Source organism: Protopterus annectens, chromosome 2.part1, assembly GCF_019279795.1.
Source record: "Protopterus annectens isolate FY-2018-M chromosome 2.part1, PAN1.0, whole genome shotgun sequence".
Taxonomy (NCBI): domain Eukaryota; kingdom Metazoa; phylum Chordata; order Ceratodontiformes; family Protopteridae; genus Protopterus; species Protopterus annectens.
This window is the reverse complement of record NC_056729.1, coordinates 1,998,334,128-1,998,361,861: the sequence shown is the minus strand read 5'-3', so window position 1 is coordinate 1,998,361,861 and position 27,734 is coordinate 1,998,334,128. Positions and strand designations below refer to the sequence as shown.

The 27,734-nt window shown below is 37.7% G+C and overlaps 1 protein-coding gene across 1 annotated transcript in view; it reads right to left on the bottom strand.

Annotated features, from left to right (window-relative positions):
* BMP5 (bone morphogenetic protein 5) overlaps positions 1-27,734 on the bottom strand; it is a 657,822-nt gene that overhangs the window by 67,071 nt on the left and 563,017 nt on the right. The window contains exon 4 of the mRNA XM_044063369.1: positions 21,975-22,172. Within this exon, the coding sequence (XP_043919304.1) occupies positions 21,975-22,172 (198 nt within the window). The remainder of the gene's footprint in view (positions 1-21,974; positions 22,173-27,734) is intronic.

Below are 27,734 nucleotides of genomic sequence, written 5' to 3'. Positions count from 1 at the left end.
TAGTCCTGTATGTGCAATTATAATTTAGTGTGACATTTGAGAATACTATAATGTAATTACAAACAATTTACTTTTATATGCAATTTAAACTAATATTTGTTTGGCATTCCAGGAATTTCATCTCAGCCACCTGCAGTTATACTGAGTGTATTAAGGTAATTTAAAACGTAACCTAGTACTGTATCCTCCAACTTGATATAAATAAAGGCTACATTTTATTACAGAAATAAAAGAAGTAAGTAAGATTTTACCCTACAGTTCTGAGGGCCAGGATTCAAACCTAACCACCTGAGGATGAGTTCTACTTCTGATAACTAGCTATGTGACATTTACATATTCTTGTCAAGCATACTTGGTTTTCTCTGAGAAATTTAGTTTCCAACCACCTCCCAAAACTTGGTGCCTAATTGCTTTACGCTATCAATGTAAGTATCACATTTGCTCTACTCTTTGCGGCCAAGGCACTAAATAAATAAATGAGTATCTGTGATAATCCAATTTGTTTACAACACATCATTTTCTTGAGAAAATATTTATGAATTTATACTCTCTTGAAGGTTATTTATTTGTGCTCCCTTTTGTCTATATATCTAAGAACATTTTATTTTCAGACCTATATCCACCAACTGCCCTCACAAATCACAAAGTGATCCTAATCATAAATCAAAAATCATAAAATAAATCATAAATAAAATAATAAATAAAATATATCATAAATCAAATCATAAAGTGATCCTATTGTCTGTCACTGATGATGTTCTTTGTGAATTGCAACCTCTTTGTTTACATCTGAAATAGACCGATGTGTAGTATTGAAACATGGTAATCAACATCCTAAATAAGTAAAGTATACAGGATACATATGGCCAACTCTTTAAAATCATTATCTTTGAACAACTTTTTCCATGGAATATAATACAAAGTTATCATTTCAATAAAATAACTTTTTTACAAAATCACTCCTTTAATTAGATGCAAAGAGCCACGGCGGTGCAGCAGTTTACTGTTGTCACTTCACAGCAAGAGCCTCTCCAGTTTGATTCTCGGCTGGAGCGCCTTCTGTGGGGAGTCTGCATGCCCTCCCTGCGGTCGAATGATGTCCAAAGACAGATAGGCGCGTGCATGAATGGGTGTGTGTCTTCTTTGACAGTTGGGTGTCAGGCTGACAACTCAGCACCATAAAAATCCACTGCCAATCATTAGCGGACTGGAGTTTCGTTGTGGCGACCCCTAACCAGGAAAAGCCGAAAGACTCCTTTAATCAGATGCAGTTTATCTCAAATGTTTTCTCTGCTCTAAAAAATCATGCTAGCTCTCATTTTATTAAATAAAAACAACATTCAGGATGCACATATAGAGATTTCAGAGAAAAAAGTAATAATCCTAAATCAATTTGATCTCTATTAATTAAAGTGGAGAACACAGCATGTTTGCTGGACTAAATCGGAAGTAAACAAAGGACTGTGATTTGTTTTTGAAGTAAGAAGATTTTAACAGGCTTCTTCAAAAATGTATTTCAGTTTGAAAGGCATATTAAACATATTAATACAATTCAGAGGTTGAAGTAAAGATTGTAAAGATTGTAAAGATCGTCCTATTGCCTTACTGTCCCCATTAGCTAAAATAATGGAAAGGTGTATACACAAACAATTTCTGAATTACCTTCTTCAAAACAACCTTCTAGCTGACTGTCAACATGGTTTCAGGCCCCATCACAGTACTACCACTGCCCTTCTGTCTTTTACTGACTCCATAAATAAAAATCGAAACAGTAACCTTCTCTCATCTGCTCTATTTATAGATCTATCAAAAGCTTTTGATATGGTTAACCATAACATACTCCTTGACAAACTTAACAACCTCTCTTTAAGCTCTTATACTCTACAGTGGTTTAGAAGCTATCTGGAAAATAGGCAACACGCAGTTCTATGGGAAAACAACCTCTCATCTTTACTCCCAGTAAATGTAGGGGTTCCACAAGGATCTATCCTTGGACCCCTTCTTTTCTCAGTATTTATTAATGACCTATATTTGAATATACCACAAGCAACCTGCATCCAATATGCAGATGACTCGACATTGATCTGCTCTGCCATAAATACTCCCTCTCTCCAGTCCATCACCCAGACAACCTTTCATAACGTTGAAAAATGGTTTATGCAGCATTGCCTCCTCCTTAATCCCAAAAAAACAAAGCTCCTTCTCTTTACTCCTACAAATAAATCTCCTACACCTCTCTTTACTATCACCTCAAATAATTCAACCTGCATTAACCCTGATAATACCACTCGACTATTAGGGGTAACTATTGATAACCATCTCAACTTTGATGAACAAATAAATAGTACTATTAAAACTGTAAATAAAAAAATTGGGACACTCTATAGAATTAAACCTTTCCTTACACCAGCAGCCAGAAAAACCATTGCTCAGACCCACCTGCTCTCTACTCTTTTTATGCTTCACCATTTATACCACACTCTAAAAATAACATCAATAAACTCTCAACCTGTTATAACAGTATAGCTAGATTCATTAATGCAACTCCCCTTAGAACTCACCACTGTTATAACCTGAAACAACTAAATTGGCTAGAACTAAATAACCAATTACTTTACCAACAACTACTTATAATTCATAAAACCCTTCACTTCCTGAAAATACCCAAGCCTGGCTAAACTTATCTCTCCATATAAGAACCTAGACACACTTCGTTCTGCCAACAAGTTTCTAGTATCTATAACTAAATCACACAACAAAGCTGGTGATGCACTATTTTCTAATTCCATAGGGAAACACTGGAATCTAATCCTCAAGAAATAGCGACTCTTCAGTCCACCTCTCTCTTCAAAAGACAAATCAAAGCACACCTTACTTCTCAATGGCTATGTCCCTGTACCAATAAAAGTATGGCTCAACACACCTTATTATTTTTATTCCTGTCCCCATACTGGCCCTACCTGAAGCTTTCTGGATTTGAGAGGTGAATACTAAGGGATTCCTAGATCTCTTAATAACTTTACTATGTAGATCTTGCTTTTTGTTGTTAACTTGAACTTATTTTTTTTAAAATGTGATAGATATCCTCTCTTGTACCTTGTATAAATCTACTAAGAAAATTGTTATTAATCTCTGTTATTTTGTCCATACTGGAGCTTTTCTCCCCGGGCCTCTACTGTAAACGGATATATGTCCAGCTAGACTAGCCCGGTCAACAAATGTAAAATAAAATAATAAATAAACTGTATACTTTGTTTGTAAAATATGATTTCACTTCTGGGCATGAAAACGGAGACCAACTCTTGTCACAATTACGCCATTTGCAGTTTCCATTGTATGTTCAAGAGTTCCAAGTAGAATCATTGGAACAGTGAGAATTTAAGTGTGATTATAGGGAAATATATATATACGAGCTCTGAAATGAGGTACAGTAACTTTGAAGTTAGTAGCAGTTAGGTGGTGTTAGCACAGGTAAGGTGATGGGGGTGCAGACCCCCCACATTTTGGGTGCACAGCACTTAATCCCCCTGCAAAAAAAGTGCTTTTTAGGTGCAACAGTGAACTTTGTACTTCATTGTTTTGCTCTGAAGATTTCAGGACTTATTTTCAATAGACTTGAAATTGCAGTACTGCACCCACTATTTTTATGATGGGTACTGATACATTTAGAAGTGTGCTCTGTGTGGTTGTTAAATGCATATGTTTTGATCACCCACACACAGAAATATCATGAAACATTCTTTTATTAGTTTGCTGTTGTTCTTAGGCATGGATTACTGACACATTGGTAGATACTGCAGTGCTTTCTTAAGTCTACTAAATGCAAAAGGTGTTTCCAACATAAGAAAAAAATAGGATAAGCCATCAAAAGACTGTTTATTAGCATTTGCAAAGAATTTGGTGAAATTATGTAGATGTGTCTGTTGTATATCTTATCAGCAAACGGGTTTGTTATGAGATGTCAATGCAAAGCTGCCCAACAGCAAATAAGTTGATTAAACCTCACTGAACATCGTAAACATAAACTACAGGTGACAGGTGGAAAAAAGTGCTCTTTCCAAGCACTTCTGCATAGAAGGCTTCATCCTCTCACACCCCCAAGCTATATATATCTATACTTACACAATATGACAACCACTAGAAAAAGAGATACACCATGTAAAGGGGAAGAATGGCTTGCACAACTGTAATCTCACACTACAGCTAATTAATGTAAAAAGAGTCCTACATTTCACACTGCAAGAGTTGGGAGTGAGGATGTTGCATTCAAGTAGTTCCCACTCATCGTACAGCAGATCTCTATCAAACACAATTAATGAGAGAAATAGATTTTTCTTGGAACATAGTGAATAGCAGTCCCTGTATTTACTATTTAGTTGTTATGTCATACAACAGGAAAATAATCTACCACCCAATGAACTAGCATGTCCCATTTAGAGATTCACTGCAGAATTTAATATTTTAAACAACTGTGTCCATGGGGTCTGGGTAAACTGAATCATATTCTGTCTACTACAATTGGAAGTCTACTTTTGTACCCTTCTAAATGTAGTAGTTAGATGTGTTTGACATACATAGTAGACTTATTAATAAGTTCTGTGTTTCTAAATTATGGCCAAGCAATCCACTTATGCTGTACTGATGAGCTCTCAAAAAGGAGAAAGAACTGCATGTCTACATCTAGCGGGGTTTTGCTTTATTGGTCAAAATACACCACTATAGACTTACAAAAATTAAATGTAAAAGCGCATGGGCATTCAGAAGCCATGCTACTAAAATATGGTATGGTTTTAAGAGGTCATTTGCATACATCACATGGGCATCTACTACAAGAGGTGTAAGCTATTACACAGTGAAGACTCCAGCTTTGCTGGGTCATTCTTGTGGATTTTAATAAATGGTTTGTCAGTGTGGCCATTATATCCTTTGTTGTGGTCATTTTAAAATCACTAACCAATAGCCTACCTTTGCATAAAAAGTTGGTGATTGTTTCTAGTCTTAAGAGCTTAAGAGCTGATGCTGTGATTTGATGCTATGTGGTTAACATATACAGCTGACTCTTAAAATGTTTTTAAGCTCTTACCATTAATGCTGACTTTCTATAAAATCTCCTTTCATCCAGCATTTTGAGGACACACTAAGTTTATTTATAATGTTACTGATACCTCAGTTACAGGCTTTTATAGTCCTGAGAATATCCTCTCTCATTTAAATCCTTTGATCATCCTTTACTATATAGTAAATATAAGATACAAACACATGACATCGATTAGAATGTTTACTATGGAGTCTTTTAATCAGCTATAGAGTGATATACATCCTGCATATTTTGTTTCAGGCATATCATTGCTTACTCAGAGGAGACAGGGCTATGAAACTGCCCCCTACCTAGATGGTACAGTCCACATTTTCCTTATGATTCTATGGATTTTGTGAAAGCACATAGGAGTTTCATTTTGTTGAATACAATTTAAGACACTACTTGCATCCATTTAACACAGTGCACTAGAATATGATCCTTTTCAAGAAGTATGAACATTCTTTTTGCATGTCTATGGATGTGTCTTATCCCCTGTGCATTACTTTTTGCACGTCTTTGGATGTGTCTTATCCCCTGTGCATTACTTTTCAGCCTGTTCTCACCTATTGAAGGGCCCACCACATCTTATTCCCACACAGCTGCTCAGGTCCCTGGACATTGAAACAGAATCATCAACTACCTTGACATAGAAGGTAGAAGTTTTCATATGCAAGCATGTGTGTACACACTAAGGTGGACACCAGTGCAACTTCCAGCAAGACCTAATGTACATGGATTTGCTTGAAAAATGAAGAAACAGCAGGTGATCAAAGAGACAGTGTACCAGAGGGCCATTGTGCTTACCAGCCTCAATCAGTCAATATTATTTCAGTCTGATTGTACTGCATAAGAAGTGGGGCTTGTCATTGATGGTCCTTACCAGTGTAATATGGACTAGGGCAATACTTGCTAAAGAAGCTAGTTCTGGAAAAATCAGTTGTAAAATAGAAGGAGGGCAGTCATCATCTTAAAATGAGAGCTAAAAGACATGACCGAGAGCAAATCTCTTCACTATGGACTATATGTCACAGACTGATGTCAATGTGGACATACAAAGGATTAAAACCAAGACTAAGATGTCCATGATACTTAGAAGAGGTGGACTGGGTGTGTTATTCTACAAAATTCTATGTAAAGACATAAACAGCATGTAAGGAGTAGCACTTCCAATCAGAAAAGAAAAGGTGTTGTCACTAACTACCTACTGGCACTTAGTCAGTAAATTAAGGCTTTCGCCTCTGCCTCCATGTGCATGTCATGTGACTCTGAAAAACATATTTAACCAGGTTGCCATTGAAAAGGGACACTTGTGTCCAAAGGGCTTATCCATTTAATCAATAAGTTAAAAAAAAATAAATAAGAAGCCCTCCAGTGCTGTAATGGAGCTGTACTAGTTAACATGCTAATACAAGGCAGTGGCACTACACATCTCCTGATCACAAGACCACACCTAGAAGACCTTTGGCTTGCTAAGATTAGGTTGTAAGAGGCACATGCACAGATGTTCAGTGGTATGCCCACTGCTGTGTAAACTGTATAGCTACATCAGTGAGGTATCGGTTTCATGCACTTAGTCATGCATTCCCTTATGACATCAATGACAAGTTTTTAAAACTCTGCTCAAACTTGACAATAAACAAGGAATATGTACATGTCTAGCATTTATCCTATAAGGCTTTGAAAGGGTAGATTCCAATTTTTTTGCTGGAAATTTTCAGTTTCATAATGCAAAGGCTGCAGTTCCAGCAGTTCAGTATCCTGCAGGGGAAGGCACGACTTCAAGGTCTTTATAAGCACTATGGATCCTGCTCAGACTACTAACTTAAGTGAAACAGTTTATTGCTGTAAGACAGCATGGCTGCTATTTTATTGCAGTGATCTTTAGAGAACTATGTGATATATCAATCTTGTCCAGAAAGACAAAGAACAAGAAGTGATACTTTCTGGTGTGACTGTCATTATTATCTTGTCTGGATGAGCTCATCAAGAAATGTTTGTCACAGGCACAAAACCCAACCAATGTTTAGCGGCAATGATGCCTGATGAGATTACATTAAATATAGTTCTCCTTGCTCCTTCACCTATTACAGTTTGAGGAGAACATTGTGGACATACTGACAGAAGAACATTGCGGACATAACTGACAGAAGGCATTTTACATGGTCTGCTTATGTCATCCATATGTTGGTTATTTTATTGTTTTTATTTATATCCCTAGCATGGAGCTCTAGTATCCTCAGATTGTGCTCTGTTTTATTTTCTGGATTATGTGATTTTTTTTTTTAAAGTACTCTGTCGGATTTTCTAAATTCTTATTTATGCTGAATATGTTCTTAGGGAGAACTGAAGATTGTGAATGACCTCACATTACCTGATACAATGAATAATCTGATGCAGACAGCATCTCTAAAGTCAGGTAGTGAAAGCAGTATTTCTTCAAAATCCTATGTATCATGCATACTGACTGCATTTTCTTGCTACAAATAAATATGCTGTCAGTGGCAGATTGTATATTTTTAGGGTCATTACCTCAAAGTAGTGTAAAATTGTTAGAATAGTTTACTATAGCATCAGAGAAATAAAGAAAACTAACTAAATTCATATGAATCACAACATTTTAGCATCTTTCTGCTATGTAACAGACTGTAGTCGTATTGTCATTGCGTTTTACATTTATATCAAACCCAAACAATTTTAGACTCATGAGCCTAACTAGAATGTTATGTAAAAACATGAATAGAGATGAAATGGAGCTTACCCAGAATGACACAGGGGCTGACTTCTATTAGATATGGAAGAGCATGGGTTTGTTATGGGATGACTCTGACTACTGAGTGTTGTAATATTCACTTACTATGAAGAAGTAACCACAGCAGCTGATAAAGGGCTGACAATGCATAATGCTTGTTGTGATCTTGCTGTTAAACTTCATATTTCACATAAGGAAATAAATAGTAATAATAGAATCAATTTATACTCAATTCAAAGAATAAAACAATAGTAATACAACAGGATGCAGCAATTCAAGGTGAGAGATTACTTTTTGTCCCCCAAAATGGGTTTCGAAAGCTGTCTGATTGGAAACTGTACTGGGAAGCACTTTATTTTGGACTGTTCTTCTCATACATAAAGGCTGATACTGTGCTCTTGATCACAAAATATGTTGATGCTTGCAAACTGGATATAGTAATTATTTCACTGAATGATGCAGAAATTCTTCATGATGGTCAAGAAAAAATGTGTCCTAGTAGTGCAGTATTAACAACCTTACCTTTAATGTCAGTAAATGTGGCATCAAGATGACATAAACAATGATTAACACATAGATAGTCAAATCATAAAGCAATGAAACCATCATGAAGCATCGACGGAAACAATTTAAACTTGAAAAAATGGGCACCTATTAATGTAAGAAGCACATATTAATCACTCATATAATTCTAAAAGACGTATTATTTATTTATTTATCTGACATTTGTTGACCAGGATAGTCGAAATAGGATGGGTAGCCCATTTTCAGCAAGGCCCGGGGAGAAAAGCTCCACATTTATACATTTAGCAATTGCGTATATAAACAACATAGATTACAATATTCCAACAAGAAGGCTTAGGAGACTGTACAAGTAAGTTTAGACATTTAGACAATTGGGTATATGTACAAAGATAGAGTACAATTTTCCAACAAGGAGGTTTCAGAGACCTTATACAGTAAATTGTAAACTTTAATCCAGGGAGATTATTGTACCATTTTATATCCTTCTGATCTGTCATGTTTCCTTAATAGAAAAATCATAGGCTTGGAAAACTTGAGCTTTTCAGAAAGACCTCAGGTATTTTATTACATTCTTTTTCTTACAGATTATTTGAAGTGATCACTGTCTGCTCAATAAAGCAATGTCTGGTCTGGGTCTATTTGAAGGTCTATATGTGGAGCATTTTTAAGGAAGCTAAAGCCAGAACAAGGAACCAAATGCTTGCAATAAATAGTTTCAGAAGAACATGACAAATCCATTATATAGCACCTAAGATTATAGAATAAACTTCCTGTTACCATCACACGAAGTCAGTCATTTACTTCCTTCAAAAAGTCTGGATATTACAACAATCAAATTTCTTGAAAATATGTGTACTATACATGTGACAAATAAATCTATTAACCTTGGGTATTTTACTTCAAGGAACAAATGCAGATGACAGTGTTTTGCACTGTTCGCCTGTTGAGAAATTTGTTAATCACATAAATAGAACATCCTGAGGGGACAGGTATGTGTCTCAAAGGCTACCCTTCTCTACAAAGCACTTCTCATCCACGTGAAGCAGAGTTCATACCTGGACTTATTCAAGTGAAACTTTGATCAGTGGATAGGGAACCATAAATACCTATGTCTCTAAAGCTTGTAAATGCTAGGCTACCCATGCCCAATTATATATACCCCAACAAAACCCTTGGGAACTACTACCTATCAAACTTTATTGAAAAGAGGGGATAGGCTTAAAAAGCCCCCTTGAGTCGATAGCCTGGTATTCTATTACAATACAACTATGATAACTGTTCTAAATGTAGGTCCTCTCCTTTCGCTTGCACATTGCACTTTGTGGTGTTATCTACATTTGATATTTATTTTGGGTCATTTGTTTCTTGCTTTGATTTTTACTTATTTTTGTTAAATAGATTGGAGAACTGACCCTGGACTCAGTTCAGCCCCATACAGAATAAAATGCCAATTAAAATAATGAAAGCAACACAGAATGAAAGCTTGAAGCTTCTGATTCAAGCATTATAGTATTCACATTTGGAATTTTACATACTGTAAATTCATAGCAAGCAATCAAATTCAGAAATATATAGTACAGAGATATTACATAAATCTTTTGTTCAGTCAGCTCTGTGAGGCATCCTGTGCCATCTGCCATGCATACAAGTCGATGGTATGAGGATCTGTTCAGCTCAAGTTTGAATGGGCAGCACTGTAAAATGAATTTGATAATGTAATCAATGCCATGTAAAATCTACAGTATTCAAAAGCTCTGCTAAGTGTACACCTTAAAACTTTCAAAAGCCTCTCAAACTATCAGTTATCTTATTGTCAAGCTCAAAGCTTTACATGAGGGCAGAAATCATTAGTAATCATCTAAGAGCTGAACAAGAGCTAAACAGGACAGCCTGAACATGAAATGGGTTTTATGCTGCTATTTTCCAGACAGACAACATTAAACCCAAAGCAGACAATAAAGTCAACTTTAACCTAATGCCTCAGTGTACTGGCGCTTAACCTAATGCCTCAGTGTACTGGCACTCAGAACGACCTGTAGAATAAAGAAGTAACCTGTCTCTATCTTAATGTGCCAAACAGCAACCTGTTTCAGAATTTTGCACAATATATTGCTGTCAAAGATATAACCCTAAGCATTCTAAACAAACCACTGTAATACTGTATTCATTTTAACAGGAATATCAATTATCTCTAAGGATCATCTGTTTCATCCAGTCAGTTTTGTGAAGAAATTTGGAAGTATTTTTGATACCAGCTCATTTTTGTAAGGCTGCATTGTTTATGACTTACCTAATGAAAGTCGAAAACTAACCTATACAGTTGTTGAGTTGCAATGGACAAAGCAAGCAACTTGACAAAATTCAGGATGTTGAGAAAGTAGGCAGAGGAAAAAGCAAAAGAAAATAACTATCATCAATATGGAACTTACAGGAAAGAAAGAAAGTGTGAGCATTAGGGGTAGCCAAAAGCCAAGAGAAAGGAAGTGCCCAGAAAGGAGATTATCATGTATAAAAACAAAACGCTTGCCTTGTGGTAAAAAGGAAAATAAATGCCTTTATTTGAGAAGTATAAAATCCACAAAACCAACAGTTCCATTAACCAGCTCATTCCAAACAAAAGCCAACCAAGACACCCAAGTGTAGGTCCCTGCCATAAAGAAGAAGCATTGATTCAGTGGTTCAGGTACAGAAAAATGACCATCAAAATACACAGTAGGCACTATGGGAAATGTCTACAGCATGCAAACAAGTCACAGTCCACAGACGCTTCTCAGTGGTATATAGTAAAGGAACACAAAACAAAGCAAATCCCATTATGTCCAATGTGTGGCAGACTACAAAGACTCCCCAAAGGCCTAATAACCATGCACAGATAATAGTCATACACAAGAATTCCAATGTATGACATGCTGCACAGGCATCTCACAAGCATAGTAAATGTGTACCTACAAGAGAGCCAAATGAGAACACTCCAATAAGGTATTTCCATTCTCCATCGATTAGCTTGATTTAGTTTTGCTACAGTTTACCAATACTGTTCTAACTTGTATGTATCAAAACATGGTATACTACAGTGGGTGTTTTTATTTTCACTTTTCCTCACTGTTGTGTGACTTTGGTGATGGCATATGTGATGATGTGAGGTAGTGCCAGCTGTGCCAGGGGGAGTAGGGCAGTGCATCTGTAACATATGCCAGCATAGCTAGCTTAAGTTTTGTAAAGAATTGTATGTCATTTGAACATCAAACTGAGTTGTGCAGATGATTGTGTTACAAATGTATTTATAAAGCTTCCTGTGTTAAAAATGTATCAACAGTGGGTCCTGCTGGACAGAAAATAAATATATGTCAGACTGCATTGTTGTAACTGCTGAAATGCATATATTTTAACAGAGGATACAGGAAGGGAAGAGGTTAAGCTTAGCCCAGCTAACCTTAAAAAAAAAATAGCCTGATAGATGAAATGGTTTAGACCATAAAGATTCTATATCACAGGTCTGAATCCAGCAAGAGATGAAATGTTTATGAAAAGCCATTCTTCAGTAAGGCTAAAAGTGTTGGAATTGTTTTATAGATTCCAGGTGCTGTATTAAGCTTTTGCAAAGTTCTGTCTGTGTATTGTGACACATCTGTGCCAAATCCTGGCTTAGTTGCTAGTAAAAGGATAGTGTGGGAACCACATAGTCAGGTGACAATATGGGATGTTATTCTGCAGCCAGCACTGAAATTGTATTTAGATACTAGTAAGAGGTGTGATAGATGCACTCTGTTTTGGTAACCTGATAAGACACCCATTCACCTCCATCTTGCCTTGCTTTAGTAAGTAACTAGGGGAACGGTAATTCTTCAGTCGGTTAGGAAAATATAGCGAGATTAGTTAAATATTGCTTTTTTTCTGTGTCTGAGTCTTTCCATCTGTGATTGAAACTCTGGTGTTTATTGTAAATAGATATTCAATATGTTCATGTTTTCTATTTCATTATTTATTATTAAATATATGTATACCTTTCATTGTGGCTGGTCTTTTAGAAAATATTTAACCTTTGAGAGCACTTGCATTCATTTAGTTGCACGGTGGCTTCATGTTCTTGAGAACCTTGATGTTTGGTCAAATACTACTATTTGTATAAGTATTAATTTTACTAAGAGTCATTGGGGACCCTGGTAAGAGCCTTAAAGTAGCTGGCTGGTAGCAGTGAATCTACCTTATAGTCTGGGTGGAGGTGACAAAGCAAGTAAGCTGTGTGAGCCTTTCCCAGGTGTGTATGTGTATGTGTGGAAATGAAATCTCAAAGAGAGTGTGTGTGTCAGCTACTTTGAACAGGGCATTGAGTACACTGATTTCACAGAGACGGTGGTGGAGGACTTGGTCTAGAACACCTGGCTAATGGCTTAAGTCTATAGCTATGTCAGTGGGGAGTCTTATTTGGGACCTGGAGAGAAAACCCAGCCCCAGGACTGGAGGGTGCATTTCCTGTGTGCTCTTAATGGAAATTGTGTGGAGAGCTGCATCTGAAAATACTGTGTGTGTCTATTCTTTTCTCCATGAACATTCCCCACAGGTGTCAGTGATGAGGATTGAGGGCCCTTGATCACTGCCCCAGAGGAGGGACGTCACTGTATATATAAGTTATATATGAGGGGAATGTAAAGATCTAAGGCATTGCCAGCCATGCTTGGAGAAGCAGAGCAGTGGATGTGTAACAGATGTCAGAACAGCCAGCGGGAATTTAGTAAAGAATTATATGTTATTTAAATATCAAACTGATCTGTGCAGGTATTTGTGTTGAAAATGCATTTGTAAAGTTCCTTGGGTTAAAAATGCATCAACAGTGTGCCCTGCTGGAAAGCAAAGACATGTACATTCATTATTGTAACCATTTAATAGGTATATATTTTTAACAGAGGATACTGGAAAAGAAGAGGTTAAGCTCAGTCCTAGCTAACTTTGGAAAATAGCTGAAATTAAAATAGGCCATAAAGATTGTATTTTACAGTTCTAATTGCAGCCAGAGACAAAATGCCTGTGAGGAGCATGGCTTAGTAGCTCTGTAGGAGGAGTAGAAGTGTTAAAATTGTTTTATGAGTTCCAGGAACTGCAGCAGTTCTGTGCAAAGCTCTATCTTTATGCATGGTAACACATAGGTGCTAAAATCCTGGCAGCTTCTAGTGTTGGTAATAGTGTGGGAAACACAGTCAGATGACCAAATGTGATGTCATTCTGTAAGCTATTCCATATATAATATTTAGATATTATATTGAGAAGTCTCTCAGTCAGACTGGGCACCCTGTTTTGGAAATCTGACATAGAAGGATTCCCTTACCTACTTCATCTTGCTTTGCTCTAGTAAGTGAACCAGGGAAGAGTAACTCTTTAGATTAGTCAGGAAAATATAGTGAAATTAGTTAAATACTGTTACCTGAATTTGTGTGAATCTATTCACCTGTGTTTATTTATTTATTATTTATTTATTTTACATTTGTTTACCAGGAAATTCCGACTGGACACAGGTCCATTTTCAGTGGAGGCCTGGGGAGAAAAGCTCCACAATACAATACAGTACATGAGATCAAAGAAAAAAAAATAGAGCATACTTATAGCAAACATACACAATATGTTAGAGATTAACAATTCTTATAGTAGACAATCATTGCAATACATAATAACTTAAAACAGCATTTGTATTATTTTTACAGATATAAGTTTTGTCAAGTAAATATCAACGGGTTCACAAACTTTCAGGGGAACTGTTTATACTTAGCTGTACACTGAAACATTCTCTAAGTTTGGGTTAGCCTGGTGCTTGGCATGAACATAGCCAGTCACTTAAATAGTGAGTTTTCAGGAGTTTTTTTTAAATGAATAAAGGATGTGGTAGACATTATTTGGTTTGGTAGTGTGTTCCAGGTTTTAGCAATGATGGTGGCAAAGAGGGATTTACCAGCATCATTTCTATGTTGGATGACAGTTATGAGGTTCTGGTTACTAGATCTTAAGGCTCTAGAGAGAATGTGGGGCTGAATTAGATGTTGACGTGCTGGGGTTTTCTCAGGAAGGTAGTACAGTTTGTGTGCTATAGGGAGTTGATTGAGTAGAAGTATATGAGGTAACTCAAGCCAGTTAAGCTGCTTAAGGGATAGACAGTGGTGAGACATATATGAGGCTTCAGTAGCAAACTTACCAATCTTGTTGTAACAAGATGCCATTTTATTTAGATCGGTTTGGCAGAGATTAGTCAAGATGGGAGAGGCATAGAGGAGGGTGGATAGAAGATGAGTCCTTGCGATGGTTGCTTTGGTGTGTTTAGTCATAAACTGTTTGTTCCTGTAGAGGAGTCCAAGTTTTTTATTAACTCTCTTGATGGTTTGTGCTATGTGGATGTCGAACCTCAGGTTATTGTTTATTTCTACACCTAGCAGTTTAGTGGGTGTGGTTGGACTAATTTGAATGTTTTCTTTAGAGTAGATGGTGAAATAACTATTTAGGGGAGGAGATCTGCCTGGGATGTTTGTTTTCTTTTATGATTAAGAAGAAGTTTGATATTAGTGAACCAAGTTTCGGCTAGGGTGAAGTTATTTTGGGTTAGGGTTTGTAGTTCACTTAGGGTGGGGGCAGCACATGTAAGGGTGGTTTCATTTACGTATTATACTACTGAGGCAGTGGGTGAGGATGAAGAGATCTTGTTAGTAAATAAAGTGAACAGAAAAGGGCCAAGGGTGGATCCTTGAGGGATTCCTATGGTAACTGGTAACAGGGAGGACAGTTGTCCCTGCCATAGGGTTGCTTGCTGATGGCCAGATAAGTAGCTGTTGAACCATGATATAGAAGGGGGACTTATATTTAAGGTAGATAGAGTTTCAAGAAGTATGCTGTGATCTACCATGTCAAAGACTTTTGATAAGTTTAAGAATATGGAAGAGACGAATAGACCCTTGTTTCTATGGTGGTTAACAATATTGGTGAATGATAGTAATGCTGTAGTTGTGCTATGGGAAGGTCTAAAGTCATGCTGGGATGTGGAGAGTAGGTTGTTATTTTGTAGGTACTGCATTAGTTGATTATGAACAACTCTTTCTAATCTTTTGGATAAAGGTGATAGGATTGCTATTGGGCGATAGCTGGTGAGCTTTAAGGAAATATGAACCTATGAACCTATGAACCTATGAGATACCTCCTTTGTGCAGTGGAATAATATGTGATGTTTTCCATGAGGTGGGAACTTTGCATTCTAATAGAGACCTATTTATGAGGATAGAGACAGGACAGGCTATAGCTCCAGCTGATATCTGAAGGAAGTCTGCTGGTAGCATATCAGCTGCTAGAGTGGTTGGTTTAAGTTTCCTAAGGAGTTTAGAAATTGTCTTGGTGGACATGGAGTGAAGGTGAAGACTGGGGGTATTGTTTTGTATATTGGGATGGGTTGGTGTAGTTATTGGTGGGGGCTGCTAATGCTATTTTGGGCATTGGCAAGGGTCTGGACTGTTTCGATAAAGAATTTGATAAATTGAGTGGGAATGTTTTCATGGTTATTTGGTAGCACAGGGGTTGGAGTAGTGGACTTTCTTGGGTGTAGTATACCATTTATTGTGGCCCAGAATTTTTGAGGATTGTGAGCATATTTTTCTTGCATATTTTTATAGTAGCTAGATTTGTCTAGTTTGATTTGTTTTTTGGCTTTGTTGCAGAGCTCTAGTTTTGTCTCAAAGTAGTGGTTTTGTTTTTTTGATATTGAAACCAGGCCTTGTGCCTTTCTTTCATTATAGTTTTAGTATCCTTTCTTAGCCATCGGGCATAGTTAGTTTTTATTCTAATGGTTCTGGGGGGGTGAATGATAATTTAAGATTTTTATGAAAGTTGTATTAAAGTATTTGACGGCTTTCTCTAGAGTTGTTTTAGGGGAGTCCAGTTGCAGCTTTTTAGTGAATTGATGAAGTCAGTAGCTATAAAGGTCTTTTTGTTTCGAACCACTCTGAGGATAGGTTGACTGATGGTTTGGAATCTGTTCCTAATTAGGTAGGTTGGATGATGGTCACTTAGGGTATCTGGAAGACAGCCAAATTGCTGTGCAAGAGTGGGGTCAGATACCAGGATCCAGTCTAAGATGGACTGGCGCTTAGATGTTTTGTCAATTCTAGTGGGGGTAGTTATAGTTTGGGTAAATCTGCGGAGGTTAATAAAGGCAGAGGGATTATGACTGGAGCAGTTAAGAGAGTCAGTATTGAAGTTTCCTAATGGTATGGTTTCATGTGGCAGGGAGCTGGAGATCCAATTAAGCAGGCTTTCAATTACAGTGATGTTATTGCCTGGTGGGATATAGCCACCTGCAATAATTATGTGTTTGTTGGAATTTAATTTTAATTTGGCAAGGATTAGTTCTACATCTTTGACTTCTTGGGTATTGTAATCTAGTCGTTCTATGGTGAGATGATTTTGGAATAATATTGCAACACCTCCGCCCTTTTTCTCTAATCTGTCTCTTCGGATAATATTATAACCAGGGCAGTAATCTCATTATTATTATGTTGTGGTTTGAGCCACGTTTCAGTTAACACAGCAATATCTGGTTTGTGTAGAGCTAGTAGGGCATGAAGGTCCTGAATTTTGTTAAGTATACTTCTTGCATTAATGTTTAAGAAGAGGAGAGCTAAGTTAGGTTTGTGGTATAGGGGGTGTAGCTGATTTGAATTTGGGTTGACTGATGTTTTGGGTCCTGGATTTGGGTGTATGTCTCCACTTCAAGTGAATTTATGGAGTAGGTGTAGATAGAGTTTGATTAATTTGTGAATTATTTTAGTTTGTCTTTGAGAAGGGTGTGGATGAGTTTTGATAGTTGGTTTATTGCATGAGAAAGAGAAGGCTTGGGAGGAGGTAAGGTCTCATGGCAATATAGGGAAGTTTTTTAGTTTGATGGGATTGGCTATGGATTCTGTTTGCCATGGGGAAAGTAGGAGTAGGGTGAAGATTATTAATGGATAGAATGGCGTTTTTAGTAGTTGGGTTGGATATGTGTAACCCATGGTATCTAGTTTCAGAAAGAAGGGGATGTATGCAAGGGTAATATCTAAAACTGTATGAGACTGGTGTTGTATTAAAGGTTCACTATAAGAGGTGTGGTGGAGTTTTTTGTTGATGGGGGATGAGATTTGAAGGGATAGGCATTGGAGAGTGTGAGTTATCTTTTATGTGTTAGGGAGCAGCTGTATGGCCAGGAAGTACTGGTCAGGCAAAAAGTTATGAGTTCCTCAACATAGTTCAACAACTGCAAACCCAAAATAAAAAAGAGATTAATGTCCATGGAAATGTATAAGGAACAAGAATGATAAAAGTCTCCAAATGTCCACATAGTAATGTTTATGCCACCATCTTATAGACTAGAACACAGAAGCATAACTAATTGTCCAAATGTCAACCATCAAAAACAACACATTTGAGTTCAAGCATCATCAAAACCAGTCTTTGTATACAAAAAAAAAAAAAAACAAAAACAAAACAAAACAAAAAAAAAAGAATGTATACAAAATGTGAAGATGCAAAAGCACTGTTCAGTGACAAAGAAATGTCGCCTAATATAGCTACACCAGTCAAATTATGCATACATAACAAATAGACTGGTTATCTATAAGAAAAATTGTATTATAATGGCAAAATTATTGGTCTGTACTCATTTAGTTCACCAGAACAAAAAATTGTATATAAAATCTAACTACCTATTTTAGAAATAAAAATCCAGTATAATAAATATGTTTTTAGGCCCAATGATGATATTGTAACATAAAGCAACCAAATTCACAGCAGATTCAGCAACCTAATGGTTCATCGCATAAATATTACAAATAGAGCTTTCAGCTGCATAGAAATTAAATGAGCAATCATGCAAATCGAAAAATTTTGCCAGAAACAACAACATTACAGCCTGACAAATACACTGCTAGTAAAAATACATAAAGCGTTTACCAATATGGATGCCACGATGGATATGGCAATTAGATAATGAACACTCATATATGTCTCCAAAAAAGATGAAATAATAAAGGGCAAATTGGAAACAGTATATTGTTATAATAATAAATGCTGCAATTTCTTAGTTCCAATAACAGATCAGTTGGCATTCACCTCTTCCAACACTAAAGTCGTACAACTGTGCTATGTATCCAGTTATTTCAAAAAGCAAGGCATAAATTCGGTCTTCATGTCTTCCGGATAAGTTGTTCACCTCCCTTCCAATGTTGAAACACACAAGGCACCCCAAATACATTGAAAAATAACGGATCCACACCCAAATGTGACTTACACCTTTTCAGCAAACCATTCTTTTATTGCTCTTCAGATTTCCCAGTGATGTTAAAGGTTCAGGTTTCACAGCCTGCTTACGTTATTTGTCTGGAATTTAAGGTGTGATACTGGTGAGACCAAAGGCTTAAATCACTCGGAAAGCCACACTAGAACTGCTAAAAACTGAATCTGGTTTGGTTATCACGTTGTGAGTACCGGAGCACTTTTTCTGCAGAAGTGAAGTTTGAAGATACTCCATCGCAATTTGGATTTATAAGCAGGATTAAATCATTTTAAAAAAAATAAGTTAGTAAAGCAGCTGCAAATAAGATACGAAGATCAGATCAATGATGAATATCACTGAAGGTTATGTTAAGAAGGAAAGTATTCAGCAAATTCTGCTGACAGGGTCTTGCAATTAGAATGTCAAAATCCTGGTATTGTCCATAAGTCAGGTTCTGTGTTATTTTAATATTTCCTGTGGTTGCAACTCTGGTGTTTACTATAAATAGATATTTCATATTTTCATGGTCTTTTATTATTTATTATTAAATATATTTAAACTTTTCATTGTGGCTGGTCCTTTTACAGAATATTTTAACTTTTGAGAGTACTTATTTATTTATTTATTTTTATTTAACATTTGTTGACCGGGAAGGTCTGACTAGGTTCCACAGATCCTGTTTTCAGTGGAGGCCCCGGGAGAAATGCTCCAGAAGCATGTCTTTAGAACTTATATATTTGGTGACAGCTCTGGCCACTCCTGAAAGCCTTACTGCTTGGTCAACATTACCATTGGTATTAGTATTAACTTCACTCAGTATAACTGGATACCCTATTAAGAGCCTTATAGTAACTGACTGGTGGCAGTGAATCTACCTTATAGTCTGGGCAAAGCTGATAGAGCAGGTAATCTGTGCCGGCCTTTCCCAGGTGTGTGTGCATGTGTGAAAATCAAATCTCAAAGAGTGTGTGTGTGTCAGCTACTTGGAGAAGGGACACAAAGAATTGGTTTCACAGAGAGAGAGAGTGGTAGTGAACTTGGCTTGGGCATTTGGTTGAGGACTTAACTCTGCAACTGTTCCAGTAGGGAGTCTTACTGGGGATCTGGGGAGAGACAGAAACAGAAACCCATACCCTGGGCTGACTGTGTTCCCTATGTGCTCTTAAAGGAAATTCCGCTTGATGCAGGGAGGTCTGCATCTGGAAATACTGAGTGTATTCATTTGCATTCCAAGTGAACATCCCTCTCCAGTGTCAGTAGTGAGGATTCAGGCTCTTTGATTACTGACCCAGAATGGGGATGTCACAGGGTATAGCATATCACTCATGGTAGAACATTTAAAATAAGTGCAGAAGTATTGTGGGGCAAAGGTGGCATCTACCTCCCCATCCAATGCTATTAGAGTGTGAACCAACCAGCCATATGCATCTTGGAATTTGTGTAACATCAGACAATACACAAGTGACCCATATTTGGTGGTATCTAGCTATACCGAAAGGCATCGAATAATATATAACTGTCTGCACACTATGGTCTTCACAAGAAATGTTTAATATGCAAGCTATAATGTATTTTGTGCCAGTGTAGTAATATTACCCTCTGCCATTAGTCAATAGATTTATTGTCATCCATCAGTGATACCCCTCAAACAATGAAGGCTTCTTTATGCAGTAGTATGTCCTCCACAGTCACTTACATGACTGTCAGAAATGTCTTGAGTTTCACATCTATGCCCATTCATCACTGACGCAGCATCATCTTCTCCAACATGGGCTTCTTTGGTAGGTACTGCATCATTCCTCCCTCTCCATACATTATTGTCTCTCCCCATGCATTACTGTCTCTCTCTCTTTATGCATTATTGTCTCTCTCCATGCATTATTGCACTACCATGGTAGGTGTATCAGATGACATGGAATCCTCTGTCCTGATCCTCTTCACAGCCATGTCCATCTTTACCTCTCTGGGGGTAGTAGAAGGTGATCGGGGATTGTCTTCACCAGCTACCACAAATAGCAATTACCAGAGTGATGACTCGCTCTGTTCAGGTTATGGTCCTTTAATTGATGCAGGCCAAATATGTCCATCCACTACACTTCCATTCCTTGTGAAACCTGTAGCCCTTCACAAAAAGGATCAGCTTCCTGCTTTGTGATTTCACTGTTGTATGCACCTAGTTCCCTGTCTCAAGAGCAGCCTCTTCAAATTGCAAAACCAAGGTTATCATTCTAGGTAGAGAAGCCTCAGTAGTCTATTTTGTATTCTTAGCTACACAACAAATAATGTGTGATCCAGATCCCTGATGTCTAGGAAGTATTGAGGACACTGCACTGCTTATCCATTGGAAAGTGATTCTTGAATGCTGAATTCCTTGGGGAACATGTTCTGCAAGCAAACTGGTTAATCCATTCATACCCACAGAGATTTAAATGTTGGTAATTAGTACTGAACCTATTGTTTACATTGCACTGATTATATCTCAATGCTCACTGTGACAGCTTTGCTTCTCAACCTAGTTAAGTGAAGCAGAGCTCAGTTAAACCCATGGAGGCCATGCAACACAAAACTGCAAAAGCGGTTAATCTAATTATGTTTAGGTGTAAAAAAGACAGGACTGGTGCATAATATTTTGAATGCTAGGGATACAGAGCACCTTATAAGAATTCCGAGACTCTTCAGTGCATTTCCCAGAACTCAAAAATTAATGTGATCAACAGAACATAGCAATGAAGCATGAAACTTGCAGTTTCACATAAAAATCATTTTTTTTAGGAAGGAGGTCTATAACACCAAGCATTATAATATAATGTGATGTAGCCCTGAGGCATACTCCAAGATACAGTATTCCAAAGTTAGTATATGTAAATATATATATATATATATATATATTTTTTTTTTTTTTACCGTAATCACTGTTAAAGTCTTTCTTTTTCCAAGAATCCACTTACAGTTGTTGAAAATATAGTATAAACTCAAGATAAAGAGCTTTACTTGCTTCTGTACTTCCTCTGCAAAACAAACTTTTCTGCAGAAAACAGTACAAAAACTGCATGTAGTATGTAACAATAAGGTATAGATATTTTGCTGCTGCTGTTTCAAAGTTGTGTAATTTTTTTTTCTATTAATCTGTAATAAGAAGATCATCTGCAATATGAAGGAATCATGACAGGTTAAGTGATGTTAAGCATTAGACGCGTGTGTTTCAGCAAAGAACTAAAGTATATTGAAAACATGCTACGTTACTGAGAATTACAGAGGTATGAATAAATCACATACAGTGATTTAATAATTTACAACTAAAGCACTTCAACACTGAAGAATTTGAAACTGTTCTTAGTTCTTACCACTAGAACTTTGTGCTCTAGAGGAATCCTGATGGCCGCCAGATTTGTTCCGGTTCTTCTTTTTGTTGTTATTGGCTGCCCGAACTGAACGAAAAAGTACTTCGCTAGCTTTGAAAAAAGCAACCATGAAAGGTTGCTTTGACTGTGGTCCTTGCCTTCCTATTAGACCTGCTGATTTCATGCTGATGGCACGACCACCTGAAATATTAGAAAACCATAATAATAAACACAAACCTGTGATGAGCAAACATGATACAAAATGGCTTTACTATTTTTACTAGTGGATTTATCTAGGAAACAGAAAAAGTTATGTACTCAACACCTTATTATTCTCACATAGCACCATCTTCCTACAATTTTTTATAAAATTTAATGAACACAAAACAGGGCATTTGAGCATTTGGCTGCTTGAAATACATTTCTTGTTTGAAATAATTGAGAAATATACCAATGAAAGCACAGCTATACATCCAGGGCTGGAAATATAATGTGTTATTGTAGCACCGTGAGAAAGTGATATAAAAAATCAGCCATTTATGTATTCTGTAATAATGGATTGCATAATAGTTAACTAGAATAAGCAGATAATTAATATTAAAAAGGCACTCTACAAGCAAAAGAGATGGTGTAAACTTGGCTGTGTATTCAGGTGGTAGAGAAGGGAAGAAACTTTATTTATCAGCAGAGACTTGACATTTTTACATATTAGCTATGCAGTAGTAAATAATTATTTTGTTTGTTGGACTCACAAAACATAACAAAATCAAATGTTTCATACTATCCCTAGCACAGGACAAAATCTCAAATCAAAAGCTGGCAAATATGACCATTTTGTAAAAACAGTACACATAAAGCTGTGTTCATAATGTGTAACACAAAGATAAAACAACATCATGTACTTTGGCAATATTGCAGGTTCATTCCAGTAACTTACTTATACAAACTGAAATGCTTGCATGCAATGAAGAAATAGTATTTTTTGTGTGTGTGTGTGTGTGTGTGTGTGTGTGTGTGTGTGTGTGTGTGTGTGTGTGTGTGTGTGTGTGTGTGTGTGTGTGTGCGTCTGCATAACCATCATCAAAGTAACATAGAGGATAGCCAGTCTGATTAATTGACCTGTCATATATTAGCACATGCTGCTTTACATGGAGAATATTCCATATACCATACATAAAATTTTAATTGTTTTGAATCTGGAGATACCCGTTACTTATACTAATTTAATTTTTCACTTTACTACTTTTCTTTGCAACCATGAAATGGTCTAATAGAAGATGCAAGTACACATACACATACACACACACACACGCACACACACACACACACACACACACACACACACACACACACACACACACACACACACACACACACATCTATCTATCTATCTATCTATCTATCTATCTATCTATCTATCTATCTATCTATCTATCTTCTGTGATGAATCTAATCCAATATCTATGCAAAGACTGAAAGAGATTCATGCCTGGCTTGTAACCATTGGTCATTATAAATGGGGCAGTTTGTAGATGCCCTAAGTCACAACCATACACCAAAACCATTCCAGTCCATGGGCATTGACAATTGGAAAATTTGGGGCATGAATGGCTAGTCTGAAAAAGGCTCTAGGGCTGTTAGCCTTGTAACCTCCCATGATCCTATAGATGACCTACTGTTACACAGCCAGAATATAATCTACATTGTTGCTCTTGAACAAAACTCTCCAGTATTGGACAGAGTCTCCTTTCCAACACTTTAACATGTGGTTTCTAAGACAGGCTGAGAATTGTACCACCATTGGAAGTGAAACAAGCGCTCCTGTCCCTTGATTTGAAAATGAGGGCCACAATCACTGTTAGCAAGTCCAGACGTACTGCTCCAGCTTTCCTCCATACAACACTGAAAAGGTTTATTAACCAAAATATCTCAAAAATAACTAGTTGTTTCAGTGTCTCTGGTCAGATTGCACCCACTGCCACAGTCTTCCATAGCTAAAATATTAAAGTGCAGCAGTGATCTCATCTAATGAAATGGATCCCTGTTCTGGCATTGTCTCCTCAGAGGAAGGCATGTCTACCAGATACAGGAGATCGCCAAAGTGTTCCTGTCCTTACTAATGTGTGATAACCTTAACCATATCCTTACCAGTGTTCCTACTCCGACCCTAAACATTAGCTTTCTAAACACACTTTCCCTAACACTAACATTATTCGGAGTATGTCTAAAAGCTAGTACTGTTTTCTTTTTTTGTTTTTTGTTTTTGACTGCTTGTAAAATGTGACCATTTGCTTTCCTTTTGCTATCAGCATAGCTTTGATCTTTTTACATTTTTTTGTACATGTGATCTCAATGTGCTGGTACTGATGCCAAGTGTATCGATGTCTGTGTCTGTCAATAGTGTGTCATAGGCTCATATGTTTAGGTGTGTGTGCGTGTGTGTGTGTATGTGTGTGTGTGTGTGTGTGTGTGTGTGTGTGTGTGTGTGTGTGTGTGTGTGTGTGTGTGTGTGTGTGTGTGTGTAGTTACTTACATATACAGTGTATATATAATATATATATATATATATATATATATATATATATATATATATATATATATATATATATATATATAGAGAGAGAGACACACACACACACACACACACACACACACACACACACACACACACACACATACAGTATCAATGGCACAACAAGTAACACATTTGAGATCAGAAGACTTTGGGTTCTATTCCCACTGGAAGTATTTTTTTGATACTGCAGTGAAGTATTGGGGGGGTGCTGCCCTTCTGAGTGTGTCATTCTTGGATGAGATGTTCATAGCTTCATAGGATCATAGGTTCATAGGTGTGTACTAGGCTAATGTCCCTGGAGCCTTTACAAGCCTAGCCCATAGAAGTGTCCTGGCATCGTGCCATCTGGTGTTAATTCCCAGTGCCTCTATCAAATAGAGCCACTGGAGTGATCCCCGGGTGAAATTTCTATTTCACATCCACTCATCCAGATTTCTTTTGAAGAGGGCCAGTGAAGTGCTCTGCTTGATATGTATGGGAAGTCTGTTTCAGAGCATGGGCAGTCTCTGGGTTATGAACCTGTCCCTCCAGCATGTTCTGTTGATTGTGGTAATGAGGTTGAGGTCTCAGGAGTGTGTGGTGCAGAGAGATTGGGATTTCTTTAGATGGCATGGCTTTGTAAGTCAAGCAGAGATTGCCTGTTAGTAGACAATATGTGACAGAGAATATCTGGAGTTTTTTTAGTCTGTCTGTGTAGGACATGTGTTTAAGGCATGGGATCCTCTTCATGAGATACTTTTGTGGTCTTTCCAGCTGTTGAATATGTCTAGTGAGGTACATGCCAAATGGGGCATTATACTTGATGATTGGCCTAATGAGGGAAGAGTAGAGAGTGTACCTCTTTTTTCCTGGATGCAAAACCCTTGGTAATGAGATGTGCCACACAGAAGGACTTTCTGACCACAGTGGCAATGTGTTGGTCAAAGAAGAGGTTGCTCTCAACCTGTGTCCCCAGATCTCTTATAACGCCTTCAGTATTCACTGGGCTCCCATTGATGTGGTAGTTAGTGGGAACTGAGTTTTTCCCAAAGGGCATTTTTTGGCATTAAGCTTAAGACCATGGTTTTGACACCAGTCATTGGTCTTAGTGAGACCTTTCTGTAGGATGTCTACATCATTTGGGGAGTTAATAATGGCTCCCAGCTTGCAGTCATCTGTGAACTTGGTCAGCAACAGCCCCTCCATGTTGGCCTGGATTTCTGAGAAATAGATGCCAAACAGGAGGGAACCCTGGACTGATCCCTGTGGGAGTCCACTCATGATTGGACTGATCCCTGTGGGAGTCCACTCATGACTGGTCGGCAGTCTGACTTGGAATTGGCTACTTTCACACTGTGGGTTCTATCTGTGAGCTAATTTGCAACCCACCTAGTGATAAAGGGGTTGATGCCTAGTTTGGTGAGTTTCTCAATAATTCCTGAGTGAGGAATGGTATCAAAGGCCTTGACCAGATCTAGGTAGGCTGTATGAACTGCCTTGCTTTTATCCATTGCTCTAGTGACTGACTCAAAGAAGTCAAACAGGTTGAGCAGGCATGATCTACCTTTCACAAAACCAAACTACATGGGATCTAGAGTTTGGAGATTCCCTATATCCTTGTTAATTAGGTCCATGATGATGCGCTCCATAGCCTTAGATTTTAGACTCGTCAAGCTAATGGGGCAATAATTTCCAGGGTCTGTAGTCGCTCTCCCTTTATGGAGAGGGATGACTGTAGCACAGGTTCATAGGTAGTTACTAGGCTATCAGCCCTGGGGCCTATACAAGCCCAGCCAAAAAGATACCCTGGCTTTTGCCACCCAAGAAAATTATTTTCCTGTGCCACTGTCAAGCAGAGCCACAGAGGTGTACCCCTGGGTGAATTTCCTATTTCCCATCCAATCATCAAGATTTTTCTTGAAGAGTGCTAATGAGGAGCTTTGTTTGATATAGATAGGTAGTTTATTCCAGAGTATGGGAAGTCTCTGGGACAGGAATCTATCCCTCCGGCATGTTCTGTTTATTGTGGTGACAAGGTTTAGGTCCCTAGAGCATGTAGCTCGGAGGGATTGGGATTTCTTTAAGTGGAGCATGTCCAACAGCTCTGGGTTTGACATAGCTCTGTATGTTAGGCAGAGATCACCTCTGAGTAGGCGATATGCAACAGAGTAAAGCTGGAGTTTTCTGAGACGGTCTACGTAGGGCATCTCTTTGTGAGGTATTTCTGCAGCCTTTCCAGTTGTTGTAGATGTCTTGTGAGGTACATACCAAAAGGGGCATTGTACTCTATAATGGGTCTAATGAGTGATGAGTAGAGGGGAACAATGACCTCTTTTTTTCTGGATGAGAAACCTTTTGTGATGAGGTGTGCCACGTAGAAGGATTTCCTGACTACTGTGGCAATGTGATTATCAACGGAGAGACTACTGTCCACCTGTGTCCCAAGGTGTGAAGCCAAGGTCCCATCTTCTTATGTCGGCATTAGCATAGCTGGATATTAAAGATACCATGGCACGTATCAGAAAGAGTAGTGGAAGCTCCCTATGCGTTGGTCCAAATTTCCCCTAGTAGTAAAAATTTCACCTTGAGTCACCCCTGAAAACAGCCTACTTGCTTACTGGACAGATAATGACATGGTTTGCTTTTGCTCTTCTTTATAACAAGAACATTGGCTTGTATTCTGATTAATATTTTTTAAATACATTTTGGAAGGAGTCTACATTATTGTATTTTCAATCTTGTTTAGGATTTTTTTCCTACAGGATCATAGTTGCCACAAGGAAGGTCCTGTCATCAGCTGCTGGAACAAAGCTTTTAAAATGAAGCTAGCAGGTGATTACTTCATCATGTAACTATTTATGTGGTGAAAGACAGACCTCACTATACAAGAAACACACTAATGTGGGTATGATGAAGAATACACAAAAGTGACAGCCCCCCCCCCCCCCCGAGGGCACTGAATTGAATATAAAATGTACAGCTAGACCCAAGCCAGGTGGGTTTTGTCAAAGGGAGATTCTGATTACTCACTTTAATTAACTTCTTTGAGTAAGTTACAAAAGTTGTAGATAGTCATGATTCTGTTCTCACAGCTTATTTGAATCTGGCCAAAGCATTTGAAACCACACTGCATGATGACATTGCAAACAGGCTGAATGCCTTGGTATGGGGTAGGATTAATAGCCAACTGGCTGAAGGATAGAACTTAC